This window comes from Mustelus asterias, chromosome 1, assembly GCF_964213995.1.
Source record: "Mustelus asterias chromosome 1, sMusAst1.hap1.1, whole genome shotgun sequence".
NCBI classification, from domain to species: domain Eukaryota; kingdom Metazoa; phylum Chordata; class Chondrichthyes; order Carcharhiniformes; family Triakidae; genus Mustelus; species Mustelus asterias.
This window is the reverse complement of record NC_135801.1, coordinates 19,059,900-19,083,049: the sequence shown is the minus strand read 5'-3', so window position 1 is coordinate 19,083,049 and position 23,150 is coordinate 19,059,900. Positions and strand designations below refer to the sequence as shown.

The window sequence follows — 23,150 nt, the reverse complement described above, 5'->3', positions numbered from 1 at the left end:
TTGATAATGGGCAAAAATGAAAATAATGAACTGTGGGCCATAAACTCTATGTTCCCTCACACTGGAATGCGGGGATACAGCAAAGAAGGGTTGCGGAATCCCTCTAAGAGCATCACAGGTAGGGGTTTACATGGCAACTGCTCAGGAGAGCAAGCTTCCTCTGGGCAATAGCTTTGTACTGGGAATCATCCGAAAATGCAATTTAAATTGCAAACTTTGGAGGATTCCAATGAGTTATACCAATAGTTATTTAGAAAACAATAGAAGAATTAATTTTTTTTTCTAACTTCTGGGTGACTGTTCTAGAGATCAAGACCCACCTCCCCGATCCCCCAGGAGACTCCAGCCAACCATGTACTATAGGGATGCCGTGGCTCGAACTCCCCTCTGACTCAACCCGAACACCCCCATACCCGACACAACCCAAGCATCCATCCCACAGTCTTGACCCAAACCCTATCCCACAGGTCCAACCCAGCCCCCTTGAGACCCCCGACTTACCAAACACCCCACCCCCGAGTTCTGACCCCCTTCATACCTGCCAAGGTTTGACCCCTACACACACAAAGTCTGGCCACATCCACCCCGTAAGAAGTCTCACAACACCAGGTTAAAGTCCAACAGGTTTATTTGGTAGCAAAAGCCACTAGCTTTCGGAGCGCTGCCCCTTCATCAGGTAAGTGGGAGTTCTGTTCACAAACAGGGCCTATAAAGACACAAACTCAATTTACAAAATAATGATTGGAATGCGAGTCTTTACAGGTAATCAAGTCTTAAAGGTACAGACAATGTGAGTGGAGAGAGCGTTAAGGTTAAAGAGATGTGTATTGTCTCCAGACAGGACAGTTAGTGAGATTTTGCAAGCCCAGGCAAGTCGTGGGGATTACAGATAGTGTGACTGTGGTATATGTTATCTGTAGTGGTTAACCACCATAGTTAGTATTTCTCAGCACCTGTATATGTGGCACATCCCTGTCGGTTCCGCCCAAGTCTCCTCCCCCTGATCTGGGTATAAAGGCGGTGGCTCCTCCCCCCTTGCTCTCAGTTCAGACCAGATCACCGACAGGGATGGCTCCAAGTTCTTGCCAATAAAAGCCTATTTGTCTTGCTCACAACTAGTCTCGGCTCGATTAATAGTGCATCAGTGACATGAACCCAAGATCCCGGTTGAGGCCGGCCTCATGTGTGCGGAACTTGGCTATCAGTCTCTGCTCAGCGACTCGGCGTTGTTGTGTGTCGTGAAGGCCGCCTTGGAGAACGCTTACCCGAAGATCAGAGGCCGAACATCCACCCCACCCAGAGGTCCAAAACCATTCGCATCCCACTCCACCGCCTAGGATCTTAGCCTTTGTATTAAAAAATTCACATACAAAAAGGGACAATATATGTAACTTTTATAAAGCTCTGCTTAGGCCACAACTATAGCATTGCATCCAGTTCTGATCATCTCACTTTCAGGAGGATGTGAAGGGTTGAGAGGGTGCGAAGGAGGTTAATCAGAATGGTTTCAGGAATGAGGGATTTAAGCTTGAAAATTAGATTGGAAAAGCTGGGGTTGTTCTCCTTGGGGCAAAGGGGATCGAAGGGAGGTTTGGTAAGAGTATATAAGTTGATTACATGTTTAGATAAGGTAGCCAAACTAAAGCTGCTCTCTTTAGCTGATGCAAGGACTGGGGGACACAGACTAAATGTTTGGGAAAGAGATGGGGGGATGTAAAGAAGGAATTTTTCATGCAGTGAGTATTATGTGTTGGAACTCACTGCCTATGAGCGTGCTGGAATTGCAGATGGCCATTGGTTTTAAAAGGAAGTTGGATAGGTACTTGTGGGAAATAAACTTGCAGGACTATAAGATCACGCAGGGGAATGGGACTAACTGAACCGCTCTACACAGAACCAGTGTGGAGTCCTTCTGTGCCATGATCTCTCAATGACTCCTGCATATGAGAAGAGCTTAAAAAAAACACTTGCCCCAAAATGATATCTCAAATTACTCCTACTTTGATATAGTTGGTATGACAATCAAATAACATCCCGATAAGTTCCAGTAATTCTTACCACAAGAAAAATAGTTGAAGAACAAAAATATTCCCTTGGCCTGGTCCTTTTGCTGAGAATGATAATAAGTTTTTAAGTTTGTTCATTAGTGTCACAAGTAGGCTTACATTAACACTGCAATGAAGTTACTGTGAAAATCCCCTAGGTGCCTGTTCGGGTACACTGAGGGAGAATTTAGCATGGCCAATCCACTTAACCAGCGCATCTTTCGGACTGTGGGAGGAAACCGGAGCACCCGGAGGAAACCCACACAGACATGGGGAGAATGTGCACACTCCGCACAGACAGTGACCCAAACTGAGAATTGAACCTGATTCCCTGGCACTGTGAGGCAGCAGTGCTAACCACTGTGTCATCATACACTTACTGAGTGAATGCAAGAATCAATCAAAGCAAATGTGTAAATCGGATAACTATTCGTAGGTTGTAAAATGTTCCAAATTTGATTTTAGAATTACAAGACATTTGAGTTAAGGAACTGCAATTATATAGATGGGAGCACCTTCTGGAAATCAGCATTTTGCCGGAACTTTGATTACCACGAAACACATTTAAAATATAATTTTGGTACATTTGCATAAAGCAAAACAGCAGAGGAATACATTACTGCCAGATTGACAAGAGGGTAAACCGACCATGGAGACATTGCCAAACACACAAGTCACAATTCAGTGCATTCTCAGTCAATCAAAATTGATTAGTTTTGCATTCACTGATGATGTGAAGTTATTCAATTCCTCCTCTTTTTCACAAGTAATGAACATATTTATATGCAAAGGCAAAAGCCGCTGAATTTCATTGATTAGCTTTTTAATCAACAATTAACTTTTCCAGAACTTCACTTTATGCAATACTGCTTGGGGCTTTTTTATTTAAATCAAGAGTTAGAAATGTTGAGTGAGTTTCTATTATTTGTTTGCATTACCCTATATCTGACTGCTCTCTGAATCAAAGGTGGAGGTTGACTGCAAACCAAACCCTGCTGCTAAAAACCCGACTAGTGGGCAGTTACCCAGGTGGAACTTGCTTCTTTCCCACTGCCTGTGGTTTACCCAGCAGGTGACTATAAGACAATAAGACATAGGAGCAGAATTAGGCCTCTCGGCCCATCGAGTCTGCTCCACCATTCAATCATGGCTGATATGTTTCTCATCCCCATTCTCCTGCCTTTTCCCCCTAACCCCGATCCCTTTATTAATCAAGAACCTATCTATCTCTGTCTTAAAGACACTCAATGACCTGGCCTCCACAGCCTTCTGCAGCAAAGAGTTCCACAGACTCACCACTCTCTGGCTGAAGATATTCCTTCTCATCTCTGTTTTAAAGGATCGTCCCTTTAGCCTGAGATTGTGCCTTCTGGTTCTAGTTTTTTCTACTAGTGGAAACATCCTCTCCACGTCCACTCTATCCAGGCCTCGCAGTCTCCTGTAAGTTTCAATAAGATCCTCCCTCAGCCTTCTAAACTCCAATGAGTACAGTCCCAGAGTCCTCAACTGTTCCTCTTACGACAAGCTCTTCATTCCAGGGATCATTCTTGTGAACCTCCTGCACTGCACTGCACTGCCAGCATTGAGCAGGCAGTGGCCTACACACATTTCCAACATCGGAGTCCTGTTATTGTCAGCTGAGCTACATTTTAACCTAGGTCATGGCAAGGAAGCAGCAAGCTGACCATTGAATGGAAGGAGGTAAATCGGAAACTTGCCTTTGTGGGCCACTCCGAGTAGGAATATTCAGAACTAATGAATAATTAAGAACTGTTCAGGATTGAATTAGAACTACAGTTCAGCTTCATACTTGTCTCATTATGGCTGCAAGTTTGACACCAATTAAGACCGCAAGATCATCACAGACAGGAGCAGAATTAGGCCATTTGGCCCATTGAGCAGTTCTGCTATTTGATCATGGCTGATAAGTTTCTCAACCTCATTCTCCCGCCTTTTCCTCATAACCTTTAATCCCCTTACTGATCAAGAGCCTATCTATCTTTGTGTTAAATACACTCAATGACCTGGCCCCCACAGCCTTCTGTGGCAATGAATCCCATAGATTCACCACCCTCTGGCTGAATAAATTCCTCCTCATCATGGGTCTAAACTTTACTCTGAGGCTGTGCCCTCAGATGCTAGTCTCTCTTACGAATGGAAGCATCTTCCCTGCGTCCACTTTATCCAGGCCATTCAGTATTCTGCAATTTTCAATGAGATCCCCCCCTCATCCTTCTAAACTCAAGTACAGACCCATAGTCTTTAAAGGCTCCAAGGCCAGCACATCCTTCCTTAGATACAGGGGCCAAAAATTGCTCACAATATTCCAAATGTGGTCTGACCAGAGCCTTATAAAGCCTTATATAAGCTTTCGTATTCTAATCCTCTCGAAATGAATGCTAACATTACATTTGCCTTCTTAACTACCAACTCAACTTGCAACTTAGAGAATCCTGAACTAGGACTTCCAAGGCACTGCTGGTTTTTGAATTCTCTCCCCATTTCGAAAATAGTATACGCCTCTATTCTTCCTACCAAAGTGCTTAGCCGTACACTTTCCCACATTGTATTCCATCTGCCACTTTTTTGCCCACTCTCCTAACCTGTCCAAGTCTTTCTGCAGCCACCCGACCCCCTCAATACTATCTGTCCCTCCAGCTATCTTTGTATCATCTGCAAACTTATCCACAATGTCCTTATTAAGTCTAAATTGCTGGTTCCTATTGAGATTTATGTTAGAAGGTGACAGATGAGAAGTCAGTAATCCAAGCTAACTGTTTCAGCACTTTCAGCATTGTGAAAAAAGAATCAATTAATATGACCATTCCGTCATTATTTCAAAACTGTGTGGGACATACATCATGCCATGTCTTGACATATGTTTATGGGCACAGTGCTTAGCACTGCTGCCTCACAGGGCCAGGGACACGAGTTCAATTCCGGCCTCGGGTGACTGTCTGTGTGGAGTTTGTACATTCTCCCCGTGTCTGCGTGGGTTGCCTCCGGGTGCTCCGGTTTCCTCCCACAGTCTGAAGACATGTGGGTTAGCTAGATTGGTCATGCTAAAAAATTGCCCCTTAGTATTAGGAGGATTATCAGGGTAAATACATGGGGTTACAGGGATAGGCCTGAGTGGGATTGTTGTCAGTGCTCGTTTGATGGATTGAATGGCCTCCTTCTGTATTGTAGGATTTCTATGATGATTCAATGAAGGATACTACAGAGCCCCTCCCACAGACAGTGAAAGTGAGTCTTTACCATCGCAATTGTTCTCAAGACCAAGGTTGTGGATGGTCATGCCCTGTTTTCGCCCTCCTGTTTTGCTGTTTGGGGTAACTCTTGATGAGGTTACTATTAATGGGAGACAGTGGTAGGTTTTTTCACCTCAATGCCCTCTGTTGCCTTACATTTCTATCCTGAAGAAGTTGGAAGAGCTAACTTTTGAAAGATGAATGCATCTTGACAACTTCCAGCATTTTCACAGTAACTTCATTGCAGTGTCAATGTAAGCCTACCTATGACACTAATAAATAAACTTACACTTAAGTTTAATCTCTGAAATTCACTCCCTCATCCTCTCCGCCTCTCGATCTGACTCTCCCCCTTTAAGACGCCCCTTAAAATTGAGTTCTTTGACCGAGCTTCGAGTCATTATCCCCAATACCTTGTTTTAAGTGGCTTCAGTTTTGAAACTTTCCTGTGTCGCGCCTCGGAACTTTTTATTATATTAAAGGAATGATATAAATCCAAATTGATGTTGCAAAGCAAACAACCCTCCAACAAAGAAAGCATTTGCATTTATGATGGATATTTAAAATGGAAATCAATAAAGCTATACTCTTATGTGAGGAATAAAAGAATGACCAGGGTGAGGTTAGGGCCGGTCAAGGACAGTGGTGGGAACTTGTGTATGGAATCAGTAGAGATAGGCGAGGTGATGAATGAATACTTTTCTTCAGTGTTCACCAAGGAGAGGGGCCATGTTTTTCAGGAAGAGAAGGTGTTACAGGCTAATAGGCTGGAGGAAATAGATGTTCGGAGGGAGGATGTACTGGCAGTTTTGAATAAACTGAAGGTCGATAAGTCCCCTGGGCCTGATGAAATGTATCCTAGGATTCTTTGGGAGGCGAGGGATGAGATTGCAGAGCCTTTGGCTTTGATCTTTGAGTCCTCACTGTCCACGGGGATGGTGCCAGAGGACTGGAGAGTGGCAAATGTTGTTCCTCTGTTTAAGAAAGGGAATAGAAATGACCCTGGTAATTATAGACCGGTTAGTCTGACTTCGGTGGTTGGTAAATTGATGGAAAAGGTCCTTAGGGATGGGATTTACGACCATTTAGAAAGATGCGGATTAATCCGGGATAGTCAGCACGGATTTGTGAAGGGCAAATCGTGCCTCACAAATTTGATAGAATTTTTTGAGGAGGTAACTAGGTGTGTTGATGAAGGTAGGGCGGTTGATGTCATATACATGGATTTTAGTAAGGCGTTTGATAAGGTCCCCCATGGTCGGCTTATGATGAAAGTAAGGAGGTGTGGGATAGAGGGAAAGTTGGCCGATTGGATAGGTAACTGGCTATCTGATCGAAGACAGAGGGTGGTGGTGGATGGAACATTTTCGGACTGGAGGCAGGTTGCTAGCGGAGTGCCGCAGGGATCGGTGCTTGGTCCTCTGCTCTTTGTGATTTTTATTAATGACTTAGAGGAGGGGGCTGAAGGGTGGATCAGTAAATTTGCTGATGACACCAAGATTGGTGGAGTAGTGGATGAGGTGGAGGGGTGTTGTAGGCTGCAAAGAGACATAGATAGGATGCAAAGCTGGGCTGAAAAATGGCAAATGGAGTTTAACCCTGATAAATGTGAGGTGATTCATTTTGGTAGGACAAATTTAAATGTGGATTACAGGGTCAAAGGTAGGGTTCTGAAGACTGTGGAGGAACAGAGAGATCTTGGGGTCCATATCCACAGATCTCTAAAGGTTGCCACTCAAGTGGATAGAGCTGTGAAGAAGGCATATAGTGTGTTAGCTTTTATTAACAGGGGGTTGGAGTTTAAGAGCCGTGGGGTTATGCTGCAACTGTACAGGACCTTGGTGAGACCGCATTTGGAATATTGCGTGCAGTTCTGGTCACCTCACTATAAGAAGGATGTGGAAGCGCTGGAAAGAGTGCAGAGGAGATTTACCAGGATGCTGCCTGGTTTGGAGTGTCGGTCTTATGAGGAAAGGTTGAGGGAGCTGGGGCTGTTCTCTCTGGAGCGGAGGAGATTGAGGGGAGACTTAATAGAGGTTTATAAAATGATGAAGGGGATAGATCGAGTGAACGTTCAAAGACTATTTCCTCGGGTGGATGGAGCTATTACAAGGGGGCATAACTATAGGGTTCATGGTGGGAGATATAGGAAGGATATCAGAGGTAGGTTCTTCATGCAGAGAGTGGTTGGGGTGTGGAATGGACTGCCTGCAGTGATAGTGGAGTCAGACACTTTAGGAACATTTAAGCGGTTATTGGATAGGCACATGGAGCACACCAGGATGGTAGGGAGTGGGATAGCTTGATCTTGGTTTCAGATAAAGCTCGGCACAACATCGTGGGCCGAAGGGCCTGTTCTGTGCTGTACTGTTCTATGTTCTATGTTCTATATATACCGTGCCTGATATGCAGCAGCAGCCACGATAACTGGTGTTGATCTTCATTGCTCAACTGTGTTGGGTTTAGCATTCTAAGGGATTCATTTACAAACTGCGACCTCAAGTGATGCTTTGGAGTGCTTGTGTGGAATATCAATTTTCTTTCCCATTTATAGAAGAATCTGTATGCAGCTGATCTATCACAGTATCCGACTGAGCGCATCTTTTTTTTGTAAATAAAAATTCATTCTCAGATTGTGGGTATTGCTAGCTCGTTCAGCATTCACTGCCTATCCATAATTGCCATTGAGGGGATGATTCTGAATCTCATTCTTGACCCACTGCAGTCCATGTGATGTAAGCCATTCCAGCACAGTGTTGCTTCACAGTGCCAGGGACCTGGGATTGATTCCTGGCTTGGGTCACTGCCTGTGCGGCACTGCTTGTGTGGAGTTTGCACGTTCTCCCTGTGTCTGCATGGGTTTCCTCCCACAGTCTGAAAGACGTGCTGGTTAGGTACATTGACCCGAACAGGTGCTGGAATGTGGCGACTAGGGAAATTTCACAGTAACTTCATTGTAGTGTTCATGTAAGCCTTACTTGTGACTAATAAATAAACTTTTTTTTAAAAAAAGCAGTCTGACCCAGCACTTATAAAGAAATAGTGATCTATTGAGGCAGCACGGTGGTGCAATGGTTAGCACTGCTGCCTCACAGCACCCCAGAGATCCGGGTTCACTTCCAGCCTCGGGTGGCTGTGTGGAGTGTGCACGCTCCCTTGTGTCTGCGTGACTTTCCTCCGGGTGCTCCGGTTTCCTCGCACAATCCAAGAGTGTCCGGGTTAAGTTGATTGGCCATATTAAATTGTCCCTTCGTGTCAGGGGGATTAACAGGGTTAGTCAGGGGCGTACGGGAATAGGGCCTGGATGGGATTGTTGATGGGCCAAATGGCCTCCTTCTGGACCACAGGGATTCTATGGTTATCAAGTCAGGACGATAGGTGACTTGGTTATAGGAGGGGAACTCGAAGGTGATAGTGTTCCCATGCATTTGCTGCTCTTGTTGTTTTAGGTGGTGGACATCAAGGCTTTGGGAGGTGTTGTTTCCAAGGCCTTAGTGAGTTGCAGCCACGGTGTGCCAGTGGTGGAGGAATTCGACATTTTAAGTTTTAGTTTATTTATTAGTGTCATATGAAGTCAAAACTTGAATGTTTGTTGATATCCCCAGTGTTCCTTTAAAGGATCTGATAAGGCTTTACGTGGAACCACAGAACTGATCATCTCCCTCTGTGGGGATGAATTGTAGTAGGAGGCCTTCATAGAAACATAGAAACTAAAAGCAGTAGACCATTCGGCCCTGCTCCACCATTCATTTTGACCATGGCTGATCATCGAATTCAATGTCCTGACCCCGCCTTCCCCCCCATCCCTAGATTCCTTTAGCCCTAATTTCTTCTTGAAATCATACAACTTTTGGCCTCAACTACTTTCTGTTGGAGTGAATTCCATAGATTCACCACTCTCTGGCTGAAGAAATTTCTCCTCACCTCAATCCTAAAAGGTTTACCCCTTTAACAGGCAGAATGCTCTAGATACCAATTGGAAATCTGAAAAGTTTGAAGCTTTCAAATTTGCTTCTTAATAGACCAGAAATTCAATGATTTTATCTTATTCCTAAACTCATGAATTGTTGTACGTAGGAGCAATTACATAAGAAATAGGAACCAGAGTAGGACATACACCTCTGAAACCTGTCCCTTCATTCAATAGGATCTAGGGCGAACTTTGATCTGCTTTCACTTCCCCCTCCACCCTCCATCCAGTCCAATTTCCATATCCCCTGATTAGCTTTGTACCACCAAATCTGTCTCCCAGCAGTGAATGGGCGGCACGGTGGCACAGTGGTAAGCATTGCTGCCTCACGGTGCCAGGGACTTGGGTTTGATTCCGGCTTTGGGTGACTGTGCAAACTCTACACATTCTCCCTGTGTCAGCATGGGCTTCCTCCGGGTGCTCCGGTTTCCTTCCACAATCCAAGATGTGCAGGTTAGGTGGATTGGTCATGCTAGTGTCTCGAGATGTGTAGGTTAGGGGGAATTAGTGGGGTAAATATGTGAGGTTACGGGAATAGGACCTGGGTAAGATACCCTTCCGGAGAGTTGACCTCCTTTGGCACTGTGGGAATTCTATGAATGTACTCAATGACTGAATATTCACAGCTTCCTGGGATATAGAATTCCAAAGAATTGCAACCCTATGAATGAGGAAATTCCTCCTCAACTCAATCCTACATGACCAATCCCTTATCCTGAAACAATGCTCTCCTTCACACTACACAATTACTTTCTCTATCTACAACCTGCTGTATGTCAGCAACAAATTAGCTTCTCTCATGCTCCTTATGGGTTGTAACCTGATGATGAGCTTTAAAAAAAACATACCTTACTCTCTGATAGTTCCAAGTATAAAGCCAATGGATCTTTTCTGACATATTCCTTAACATTTGGAGACTATTTTCTCTAGCTTTGAACTCTCCATTATTCATCATCACAGAATAATGGTAGGGTCCTGGACCAGAATCCCAAATTACATTAGGAAGCCAGACCAAACACCAACATTTTTTCTATTATGGCATAAATGTGAGGATAGGATGGTCCACTCCAAGGGTAATTTCACTAACAAATTAAGGATCTTTTATTGTAATAACAAATTTTATCTAATAACACAGTTTAACTATAATGCTAACAAATGAAGCAGCTTAACTATTTAAAGTTGAACAATATTTTAAAATGAAAGAAAATAAGTTTAATTTCTAATGTATCACTAAAGTAAACCACAATCACATGACCCTATCAATCCCTCTAAACAAAACTTCTTAGGGAACATAGGTTAAAAAAAAGTCCATTATCTCTACTTAACCATTTGCAACATTGAAATAATTTTCCTGCTTTCCCAGCATCTGAGCTGTATTCCCACCAGACATACCGACTACCTGTGGCATAAAGCTGAATTTTTAAACATTCTCCTGAAACATAAAAAACACACTATACATACATATATATTTATATATATATCATTTGCACACTTTCATCATACTATTATTTGTAATTTTATTATATCAAACTGTGAAAATGTCTCTGAATTTCTAGTAAACTCTTATACAAGAGCAAAGTACTGAATGCTGGAGATCTGAAATTAAAAAAAACAGAAAATGCTGGAGATATTCAGCCGGTTTGGCAGCATCTATGGTGAGAGAAACAGAATTAACAACACAGGATCAGAAACATTGGACCAGATTCTCAGATGTTATTTTTAAACGCAAATGGACAAAAAGTGAACTCAGTGCCCAATTAGTGGCTCGGAGAGCTGCATGTATGGTGCCAACAGCAAAGGCAGGTAGTAGTTATGTTGGGGACTGTTGCTGCCTTGCCAATTAGAACAGGGAGCTCCTTGAGGTGAAACATGTGGAAAGCAGTGATGGATGAGAAGGATAGGAGTCATACTTGTGCCAATGTTCATTAATTTAAAAATTAATGCAATAAAATGCTTAACAGGGCCCCAGAACAAATGTGCATACAACAGTTTGGCCCGCTGGGAAAAAAAACATTTAAAAATTCCAACCTTGAATTGAAATACCTTTTCACATGCGCCTTAAGGATCTTAAGAGATCTATAAATTGGTGGTGAGTGCATTTCCTGCTCCTTCCCCTTTCCCTCTGTGAAAATTCATAACTGTCCCGGAGGTATCCGGATCTCAAGCCAACCTCTGGGGCCATAAATTTTAATTCCCACTCGCGCTGGGTCCTGGCGTTATAGCCTTTGAAAATCCAGCCTGTTAATCCTGATTCTTTTGTCCACAGCTGCCAAAGCTGCTGAGTGTTTCCAGAATTTTCTATTAAACTTTTAGCTGTGACATGAAACAGAGTGTTACGCAATTAGGTGCGAAGGTGATTATGACAATTTATGCATTTGAATTTAATCCTCTTCCGTTTCTAATCGTAATCAGTGACTAAAGATCCCACTGATGTACACCGTTAATATGTGGCAATTTCATAGGGTTGCAGGACACAAATTTGCACACAGTTTGGGTGATTTTTTTTCCGAATTCCCATTCGTTTTGTTTCTAAATTTCAGGCCCTTGCAAAGTCAGAAATAATATGAGCTGCATGCGTATGAGTGAATTGGAGCAGCCCATAGACATCTGCATGACATATTTTGGAAATTTGGCAATTTTGACATCCAGAGGAACACAAGGGGCCAGTGGGAAATCACGTGGCATTAATTTTCAAAAGTAGAATAGAACCATAGAATCTCTACAGTGCAGAAGGAGGCCATTTGGCCCATTGAGACGGCACCGACCCACCGAAAGAGCATCCCACAAAGGCCCTCCCCTCCACTTTATCCCCCATGGCTAATCCATCTAAGCACACATCTTGGGACAATAAGGGACCCTTTAGCATAGCCAATCCACCTAACCTGTACATGATTGGACTATGGGAGTGTGGTGGACCTCAGTTGTGCCTTTGTCCTATTTGGACCACCGTTGTGTGTGTTTGTCATACCTGGACACATCCCCTTCCGGTTTGGTTCCTCCCCTCGGCACCTAGTATAAAAGTGGCTGTCTCCTCCCCCTTGTTCAGTCCAGGTCGGTTATTTGTTGGGATTTGCTCCTGATTCTGTTGTGAATAAAAGCCTGCACTTGTATTGGCACACCGGTAGTCTTTCACCTTATTGATAGCGCATCAATTTTATTCACAACAGTTTCCAGCATGGAGCAGTTTCTAAAACCCGACAAGTTAGCATTAGACCCTCAAGAGGTTGGAGCCTCTGATAAATTCGATCATTGGCTGGACTGCTTCGAAGCATTCATCGACACCGCTACGGCCATCGACACCGACGCCGCTAAACTCCACGTGCTCTGCGCCCGGGTAAGCGAAGCTGTCTATGGAATCTTCCGGGACGCTGCTACATACGCGGACGCTATCGAACTCCTAAAAGGGCAGTTCCGAAAGAGCTCTAACGTGGTTTACGCCAGACATCTCCTAACTACCCGCAAGCAGCAGCCAGGAGAATCGTGCGCCCAATTTCTGCGCGCCCTGCGGGTCCTAGCTCGAGCTTGTGACTGTAAGGCTGTTACAGCAGCTCAGCACACGGAGGACCTGATCCGCGACGCCTATGTTGCGGGCATTGAGTCTACATACATCCGGCAGCGCCTGCTGGAACAAGATGACCTAGATCTCCGAAGAACAGCCACGATGGCTGAAACGCTAGAAGCGGCCTCTCACAATCTCGGGTCTTACCCTGCATTCCGTTCTATCGACGGCTCCACCGCGACGGCTGTTCCGGCGGGGCCCAAATGTTACTTTTGTGGCCTACCTAAGCACCCTCGGTGTCGCTGCCCGGCGAAGGACGTGATTTGCTCCGGATGCGGTAAGCTAGGCCACTTCGCTAAAGTCTGCCGGGCAAAGCCACTTCCGAAGCCTCGTGGCGCCATGTGTGTTCCGCGGGCGCAGCCATCTTTAATGCAGGCGGCGGCTGCGCGCGAATCGCCATCTTTAATGCAGTGACCAGAAGTGCGGGAATCGCCATCTTTGATGCGGTCACCGGAAGCGCGGGAATCGCCATCTTTGAGACTGGCATCAAGACGCGCTGAGCAGGAAGCTTTATCCGTGACGTCATCAGACGGGGACGAAGATGGATTCTTCTTGGATTCGACGGTGGCATCGATTTGCCTGGACCAGTCGCAGCCTCATCAACTCTCCAAGTCAATAATGGAGATCAAGGTAAATGCTCATGCAGAAAACTGCCTGTTCGACTGTGGGAGCACAGAAAGTTTTATACACCCTCGCCCTTCCCGTGCGACCCTGGAGCCAGACCATCTCCATGGCCTCGAATTCCCACTCAGTGGAGGTCCTCGGGTGCTGCTTGGTGACGCTGACGGTACAGGGCACAGTCTACGAGCGTTTTTGGCTCCTCGTGCTGCCGCGACTCTGTGCAGCTGCACTGCTGGGGTTAGATTTCCTCAGCCATCATAGGAGCGTCACCCTGCAGTATGATGGCCCTTATCCCCCGCTCTCCGTCTGCAAGGCGCCGTCACTGCAGCGCCCCTCGCGCACCACCTGCAGTCTCTTGACCCTCAAGATCACCCCCCCCCCACCTTATTTGATAACCTCACCCCGGATTGTAGGCCTATAGCCACCAAGAGTAGGCGCTATAGTGCGGATGACCGGGCCTTCATTCGGTCCGAGGTACAACGTTTGCTCCGGGAAGGGATTATCCAGGCCAGCACCAGCCCCTGGAGGGCGCAAGTGGTCGTAGTTAAATCGGGGGAGAAACACCGCATGGTGATTGACTACAGCCAGACCATAAACATGTTTTCATTTCCCAGGAAGTCCTCCTCGGGTACTTCGCTCCCGGATTGGCTGATGTCCCCGGGGCCCGTCCTGCTTCGGAAGCATGTCCGGACCCATAAGGCAGATCCTTTGGTCGAGGAGGTCCAATTGCTCCACGCTAATCCTCAATACGCTTATGTAGCGTACCCTGATGGGCGGGAGGACACGGTTTCTGTCCGTGACTTGGCACCCGTGGGTGCCCCTGAGGTCACCACGTCCTTCCGCCCCACGGTCCTTGGTGTTGTTCACTCGGGGATTGCTACGCCTCTTCCTTCCTCAGTCCCTGTCTCCAATGTAGTGCGCCCAGAGCCTGTTGCGGCCCCCCGCCCCCTAGCTCCGGTTCCCACTGTTCCCCATACGCCACCAGGGCCACTGCTCACTCCTCTTGCCCCTGTGCACAGCTTGCTTGAGTCGCCGGAGCCGTCGCCACGCAGTACCCGACAACTGGACGGGACGACGGATCGGTCCGCTTCACACCACCCGGCACCTTCTCTCGACGCTCACTGTACGGAGCCTGGGCCGACATCGCACCCTGCTCGGACGACTCTGCGACCTGCACTACGACGATCGCGACGGCGGATCAAGCCACCGGTTCGTCTGGACTTGTAATATTGTTTCCGCTTCACCCCCGTGTTGTTTTTTTAAAGGAAGGGGTGAACGTGGTGGACCTCAGTTGTGCCTTTGTCCTATTTGGACCACCGTTGTGTGTGTTTGTCATACCTGGACACATCCCCTTCCGATTTGGTTCCTCCCCTCGGCGCCTAGTATAAAGGTGGCTGTCTCCTCCCCCTTGTTCAGTCCAGGTCGGTTATTTGTTGGGATTTGCTCCTGATTCTGTTGTGAATAAAAGCCTACACTTGTATTGGCACATCGGTAGTCTTTCGCCTTATTGATAGTGCATCAGGGAGGAAACTGGAGGAAACGCACGCAGACATGGGGAGAACAGGGTTCCATTCTGGGATCTTCCCGTTCAGTTATAACATCAACTGGGATCATGACAATTGGGTAACGATATAGCGGGTAGTACAAGTTTTCCACAACTTGGGATGGAGTGTCATAGTTCCAAAGAGAGTAAAACTTCCTTGCTGAATTGTAACCCAATGAAGCGAAGAACTAATCAAGCTTACAGTACCGATATATCAAACTCAGGAATGGACAGTACACAAGTGTCTGCAGAACTGAAAAATAAGACTGTCAACTTAAATGACAAACCACAAAATGGCCTGGAAGTGTCAATAAACTGTAGACACTGAACACAAGTGCTTGTCAGTGTGGACAGGCAAGTGGAGACCTCACAAAAGATCATTTAAAACCTGCAGGGAAGTGGAATGATGTGGCTTGTGAAATATTGAAACGAACAATAAAAACCCAGAGTGAGAAAGTGTCTGATGCTGTTCAAAGCAAACTAAATAAGACCCATTTGGAATGGGGTTAGGAGAAACTACAGCATCTTAAAATATTAAAACATCAACCCAAGCAAGGGTATGAAGCCCTTTCAAGTGAAACATCTCAACAGCATTCTTGAACTGGCTGAAAGAGGTTTTGATCAGAGAAGGGCGGAACAGTGGTTAGCACTGCTGCCTCACAGCGCCAGGGGCCCGGGTTTGATTCCAGCCTTGGGTCACTGTGTGTGGAGTTTGCACATTCTCCCCGTGTCCGCATGAGTTTCCTCCGGGTGCTCCGGTTTCCTCCCACAGTTTGAAAGATGTACTGGTTTGGTGCATTGATCCGAACAGGTGCCGGAGCATGGCAACTAGGGGAATTTCACAGTAACTTCATTGCAGTGTTAATGTAAGCCTTACTTGTGACTAATAACTAAACTTTGAAAAAAGTGAGTTGTTACAATACAAAGAAGCCATTTCATCTTTTTGTTCGGAAATAAAAATTTACCATGTCTGAATTCAGAAAATGAGCTTGGAAGGGGAAATTACACCTACAGCTAATGGCAAAGATAGCAAATGGACTGCAGACTTAAACGAAACACTGTTTGCCGAGTTAAAGACTGGGAATAAGAGGAAAAAGAAAGACAAGTGTTGAGTTATGATAATTCTATGCTGTATAAATTCTGCTAATCCTCCTTGTTACATATATTTGCTTGTGTTTTGGTTAAACCTGGGTAACTTTAGAATACAAAATGTATAATTATGAGACAAAACATAAAAGTTATTCGTGCAGAATACCATAAGCTATTTGTTAGATGTTTGTGATATTAAACATAGAAACTAGAAGCAGGAGTAGGCCATTCGGCCCTTCAAGCCTGCTCCGCCCTTCATTATGATCATGGCTGATCAAATTCAATACCCTGATCCCGCTATCCCCCCCATAGCCCCAAGAGCTATATCTAATTTCTTCTTGAAATCAGACAACGTTTTGGCCTCAACTACTTTCTGTGGTAGTGAATTCTACACACTCAGCATCCTCTGGGAGAAGAAACTTCTCCTCACCTCAGTCCTAAAAGGATTAGCCCTTATCCTCAAAGCCCTTATCCTTGTAAAGAAAGTGTGAAGTTACTGGGGGCGGTTTTCTGACCCCCTCCACGGTGGACACAAATCCCGCTGTGCCTGGAAACTCTTGCGAGAGGGCCAGAATGGGATCTGTGCCGGGGAGATCTCAGAATCGACAGAATTTTAACCCAGTCAAGAGAACTGCACACAGCCCACTGCTGCTTCAGACTCTTGTATTAGAGATCAACTTGCTGCTAATGGTGGCCACCCGGCCTCCCCAACCTGCCTACTTGTAATTCAGAATGGGTTAGCCAATTCCTTTCCCTATTGCTGCAGGGTCTGTACTAAGTGATTGGATATGTATTGATGACACAGTGTGCGCTGGACCAAGCCCTGAAATTCCAATCCTGCCCCTTGCAGTCGTGGGGTTTGTCTATTGTATTCATTATTCATTGTATGGTTCCCATTCCAGATGGTCCAGAATCTACAAAGTCTGTTCATTTTAGATTGTCTTGTACCATCTGAATAACCACATCAGTATATCAAATAGACTTCCCTTTGCTGTTCACATCAAATAGTAGAAGTCAGATGTTGGCTCTGATTTTACCGGCATGGCTGCCCTGAAATCGGGGCGGACGAGGCTCGCAGAATGGCATTCTCCGTTGGCCTCGGGCGTGACCTTACGAGCCTCAGGCGGCCGTGCCGGTAAAATCAGGGCCGTATTTTGCAGTTTCAGTTCTGTTTTATTCGTTCACTGGATGTGGGCGTCACTGGCTGGGCCAGCATTTGTTGCCCATTCCTAACTGCCCTCCATTTCAGAGGGCACGTGAGAGTCAACCACATTGCCGTTGGACTGGAGTCACACGTAGGTCAGACCGGACAAAGACAGCTGATTTCCTTCCCTAAAGGACATTAGGGAACTAGGTGAGTTTTTACAATTCGATTTTTAATTCCAGATTTTTACTGAATTCAATTTCCACAATCTGCAAGATCTCTGGACTTGAATTGTTGTGCAACCTTTCAACAAGTTCTTTCAACCACTCAGGATCATTTCTTATCGTTTACTTGGCAACCTTTCGGGTGACGAATTCTGGAAATTGATGAGGGGGAAGGATGCGCGAGTGGCATTCCTGTTGCTTTATGTGACCGGGAAACTTTCCTCGGGTACGGCTGCTGGCAGGACTGGAGACGGACAGCTCATTAGGGGTGGTTTTGGAATCTCACCGGAACATTCCCACCAGGGGTGCAGCCTCCTACCACCACCCGTACCCACTCACCGCGTATAGAGATCGCTTGCTCGCTTGTTAAGGCTGGAGATGATCAGAGCCAGAAAATTCCAGCCCCAATGGATTTAGCATTGCCAAGCCACCTAGCCTGCATATCTTTGGAGTATGGGAGGAAATTGGAGCACCCAGAGGAAACCCAAGCAGACACGGGGAGAACGTGCAAACTCCACACAGTCACCCAAGGCCAGAACCGAACCTGGGTCCCTGGTATCGTGAGGCATGGGTGAAAGGCCTTAATCACAGCCCTGACCAAACCTATGGAGAGGTTTACCCTTCATCTCAATGTACCTACCAGCTTTGGGAGTCTTCTGTGCAGCTGTTCCACATTGACCTCCATCTGTGGCTGATCTGCCTCTGCAGTGCCCTTCTCTGTTGATGGGACTGCCAGGGCTCCATTGGAACCTATCCCACCATCCTGGAGTGTGGAGGCCACCAATTCGGAACCGCCTCCTGAAAGGTTGCACCGCTAGCAGGCGTGAGCTTTGACCCACATTTGTTCCTGATATCAAGATTCCAGAGTCGGAGGAAAATCCAGCCCCACAATTCTGTAGAGTTAGCTCCAATGTGCATTACTGAATAAAACACTCTCGTGAATATCTGGGCGGCACGGTAGCACAGTGGTTAGCACTGCTGCCTCACGATATCAGGGACCCAGGTTTAATTCTGGCATTGGGTGACAGTCTGTGCAGAGTTCGCACGTTCTCCCCGTGTCTGCTTGGGTTTCCTCAGGGTGCTCCAGTTTCCTCCCACACTCCAAAGATGTGCAGGCTCGGTGGATTGGCCATGCTAAATTGCCCCTTAGGTGTGTGGGTGGATTAACCATGGTAAATAGTGCAGGGTTATGGAGATTGAGCAGAGGGGAGGGCCTGGTTCTTTTGGAGAGTTGGTGCAGACCTGATGGGCTGAATGGCCGCCTTCTCCACTGTATGGATTCTCTAAATTCAGTCCAGTTTCAACATAAATGCTATCCATTTATATTAAAGGATTTGAGTTTTTGTTTTATACAGAAGATTGTTAGGATACAAAATATTGTTTTCAGAAACAGTGATGGAAATAGAATATCTATTAACTTTCATTAGGAAAATAGGTAAATATTTGAAACAGAAAATTTAAAAATGTTATGAAGAAAATAAACATGTTAATGCAACTAAATTAAACTCCTTCCTTTCACTCGAAGACAAGTGGCAACTTATTTCCAGAGTACAGTTCCTTGGAAGCCAGTTGCTCTCCAGTTCTTTGCTCAGATGTGAATATTGGCAGCCAATAGTCTTTTCAATGATGGGGAACACCATCACTGTACCTGTTCCCATCTTCTCTTGCTGGCCATGTACACAGATACTCAGCAGATACTGATACTGTGTAAGGACATTTCTATTAATTTGCCCACAACCATCAATGACATTTGGGTGGAATCTTACAAGAATTTGGCAGTGTGTCAGTTCTGGTGAGAAAACTGGCCTGGGACTCTCCAGCTTCACTGGCCAGTTTTCTCTCAGATATTGTTCCTTTAACTGCCAAAAAAAATCGAGTGGGCGTGGTTTGTGCCATCTCTGTTGTGAGGCAGGAATTCAGAGCGGGGAATCAGCTCCACTGAGATCAGGGCGCCCCAATCACAGAAACAAAAAATTACCTCCCACCCCGCCCCCACAGAGGTATCTGTGGACTTCCCTCCGATCATCTCTCGGCATAAAAACCCCATCCCACCCTGATCATCACCTGCATCATTCCCCTTCCCCCCCCGTACCTGATCAAAATGACCATTGCACTCCTGGAGGGGAATCTCCATGACCTGGTTCACATCTGGGTGAACTTGTTGTAAACCTCATCGATGTGCTGAACATTCTATGTTCCCTCTCCGGCAAGTTTGTCGCAGGGGGGAGGGTTGGGGGGTGGAACCTTCCCACCAGGCTTCCCACCCTAACCCAATTTTACGTTGGGATGGGCAAGGCCTAGGCTGGCACACCCTCCCTTGCCCCAGTTGAGGCCCTTAACTGGCCAACTATTGAACACTTAAAGGCTATTTCCCACATAGTCTCATTTTTCAAGTGGGCAGGAGGGCTACAGGGACGTCACAGGGAAGCCTGAAAAGTAGCCATTTTCCCAGCTTAGGCAGGAATGGAGGGTTGGTGGGTTGGGGGGGGGGGGGGGGGGGGAGGGGGGGGGGGGTGGGGGTTGGGGAAGGGGTCAGGGGTGTGCACTTCCATTAGCAGCCTCCTTCCAACATCAGATACCCTTCCCCACCCCCCAACCCGGGCCCTGCAAGCCCTCCCCCTTCACCGACCTTTCCACCAACACCCTGGGAAGGTGAGGAAAAATCAATGAAAGCTCATTCATGCTAACAAAGAAAATGACTACACATTAATGCACACTTAGCATGTAGGTTAGCCGTAGGGCAAAGAACTAATGGTGTGCCTTTTTTAGATCACAGTGTTTCAATTCCTAATCACTTCATTTTAATGGCAAAATGATAATATTCTTAATTGTATGATTGCCTAAAAAAGATTAAGCATGGCCCCATAATTGCTTGCCATTATTCAGACATTTAAGACTAGTTTGAAATTACTTTGCAGTCTTTAAAATAAATCTCTACTAATGATGTTAGGATAGTAAATGGGATGTAATTCGGTATTAAGTGCTTAGCTTTTTTTAAGTTGAAGAAACATATAATTACACCAGCTGGCATGATAGAGGACATGCCCCCTGCATTTAGCCAGGAATTTCACCATTCACAATGCGGCGATATCAGAAATGAATCTAAATGTGGAGACTCTCTTGTGTTATGAGTTATTACCTTCATCCTTCCTGTCAGCACATCTATTTTTGGCCTCATTACGTTTGCTTCTGCTTTCGATACTATCATCATTTAAGTCGGAAATAAGCCAACAGTATTTCATTCATATGATTTGTAGGCATGGCATTCAAGTTAACTTCTTTCAAAGTGAAGTGAGACTGACAAATTTGGATTTAAAAGACAGCCAGTGAAATAATCAGTCTGTAGTCAAAGATGTTCAGCGGAATGATGTCCTTTGTGGCTTTCACAATTGGTAACATCTCAACATGAAGATGTACATCAGAGAGGTACAAACATACAAAATAGAAGCAGAAGGGACATTCGGCCCCTCGAGCCTGCTCACGCATTCAATCAGATCATGGCCACTCCGTTTGTGTTTCTAATTCAACATTCCCATCTATCTTTGATTCCACTGCCCAACAAGAATCTATCGATCTTCGCCTTAGAAATATTCAGTGACACCTCCACCTCCACCGTCCTCTGAGGCAGAGTTCCAAAGTCACACAATCCTCAGAAATGAAATTCTCCTCATCTCTGTCCTAAAAGGGAGTTCACTAATTTTCAAACAGTTCCCCCTAGTTCTGGAGTCATCAAAGAACAATACAGCACAGGAACAGGCCCTTCGGCCCACCAAGTCTGTACCAACACAGATGCCTCTCTAATCTAATATTTTCTTGCTTCTATATCCATATCCCTCTATTCTGTGCCTATTCATGTTTCTATCCAGATGCCTCTTGAACTTTGTTATAGAATCTTCCGCCACCTCCTCCGGCAGCGCGTTCCAGGCATTCTCCATCCTCTGTGTGAAAAACCTGTCCCTCACATCTCCCCCAAACTTTCCCCCTCTCACATCCAACCCTTGCCCCTTCGATCCTGTGGAAAAGACTCTGACTATCCACTCTATCCAAGCCTGTCACAACCTTGTAAACCTCCACCAGGTGCCCCCTCCACAAGAGGAAACATCCTTTCCACCTCCACTTTCTCATGAACCATTCAGGATCTTATATACTTCAACCAAACTATCCCTCACTCTTCTGGACTCCAGTGGAAACAAGCCAAGTCTGTCCAACCTATCCTCATTCCAGGTATCAATCCAGTAAACCTCCTCTGAACTGCCCCTAATACACTTACATTTCAGCAGCTAAGGGAAATGCCAGTTATAATATATCGTTTTATAATGATGCTGATAACTTTCAAATTTCCTTAAAAACCTCGATTTCCCATTCTGATATTATCTCTAATTCATTATCTTTATTACTTACTTCTCATCAGAATTAAGTATTGATTATTACACTGCTTACCCATGTAAGGCTTGGTCCCAGCCATAGACAGAGATTTCTCGGAATCCTTCACCACAGTTGCTATGTTGAAATCAGTAATGTGAACATGTCCTTCAAACAAATAAAAAACACAATTTTAATTTAAAAGGAAATTTTCTGTAAAGGCAAGTGGTGCAAAGCAGAAAATGCAACATTTCATCCAACAAAATCAAATGGAATCATATTGCAGAAGAGTGGTCCGTAGTTAAATCTGTAAAGAATTGTCGAACAAATGACTTACAGGTTGGAGGCAATAGGAGATTTGTTTTTGACAGATTGGACATTTTGTTCTCAGGTTGCAGGTTACCATCCAATTTAATTCCCAAGAATTAAAAGAATAGAGACTCCGGGAGGTTTTAAGGCTTTTTAAACAGGGGCAGCACAACGGTCAACACTGCTGCCTCACAGGGACTGTTCTTTTGGAGAACCAGTGCAAACTAGATGGGCCAAATGGCCTTCTTCTGCACTGTAGAGGTTCTATGGATCCGCTTTGAAGCATTGATGTCTTGAATACAATTCTACATCTGCTTGTCCCACAACATTTTGGGAATTTAGGAGTGTAACAGACAAGAAATTGTTTGATACGAATTTCTGTATGAGAACTACAGCCACAAAGGATATGCTGACATCATTTAATGGTAAAGTCTTTTAGTGACTTCACCTGAGGCATGCTCCGCTCAGAAGAATCACATTCCCTGGACAAGAATAAAAATAATAATATAAAAAATAAATGATCTGAAAGCACTTATTTCATTTACTTGCCCAGTACTGCAATCATCTGGGCAGCTCAAAAGAATACCAACTTTATCTAAACTGTAGTTTCTTTTCTTAATGGATAATTTCCTCCAGATGTTGACATGTAGTATCAAAGTCAAAGTAACAAACTTCACAAATTTTAACTGAAAAAAAGAACAAGTTTAAAAATGCACGCATGTAGTCGGAAAATGCTAACAATTATATCTGCCTTAACTAATGTTTGACCTTCGTTCCTTCCTCAAAAATATTTGTAAGGTTAGAAAAATAAGTAATTGTCTCTGTTAAGACCTTAATAAGTCTGATGTGGAGATGCCGGCGTTGGACTGGGGTGGGCCCAGTAAGAAGCCTCACAGCACCAGGTGAAAGTCCAACAGGTTTATTTGGAATCACGAGCTTTCGGAGCGCTGCTCCTTCATCAGGAGGGAGCAGCGCTCCAAAAGCTCGTGATTCCAAATAAACCTGTTGGACTTTCACCTGGTGTTGTGAGGCT

General features: G+C 45.3%; 1 protein-coding gene across 1 annotated transcript in view; it reads right to left on the bottom strand.

The window, feature by feature from the left end:
* LOC144497645 (serine/threonine-protein kinase 32B-like) overlaps window positions 1-23,150 on the bottom strand; it is a 193,363-nt gene that overhangs the window by 28,568 nt on the left and 141,645 nt on the right. The window contains exon 5 of the mRNA XM_078222893.1: window positions 21,887-21,976. Coding sequence (XP_078079019.1) covers window positions 21,887-21,976 — 90 coding nt within the window. The remainder of the gene's footprint in view (window positions 1-21,886; window positions 21,977-23,150) is intronic.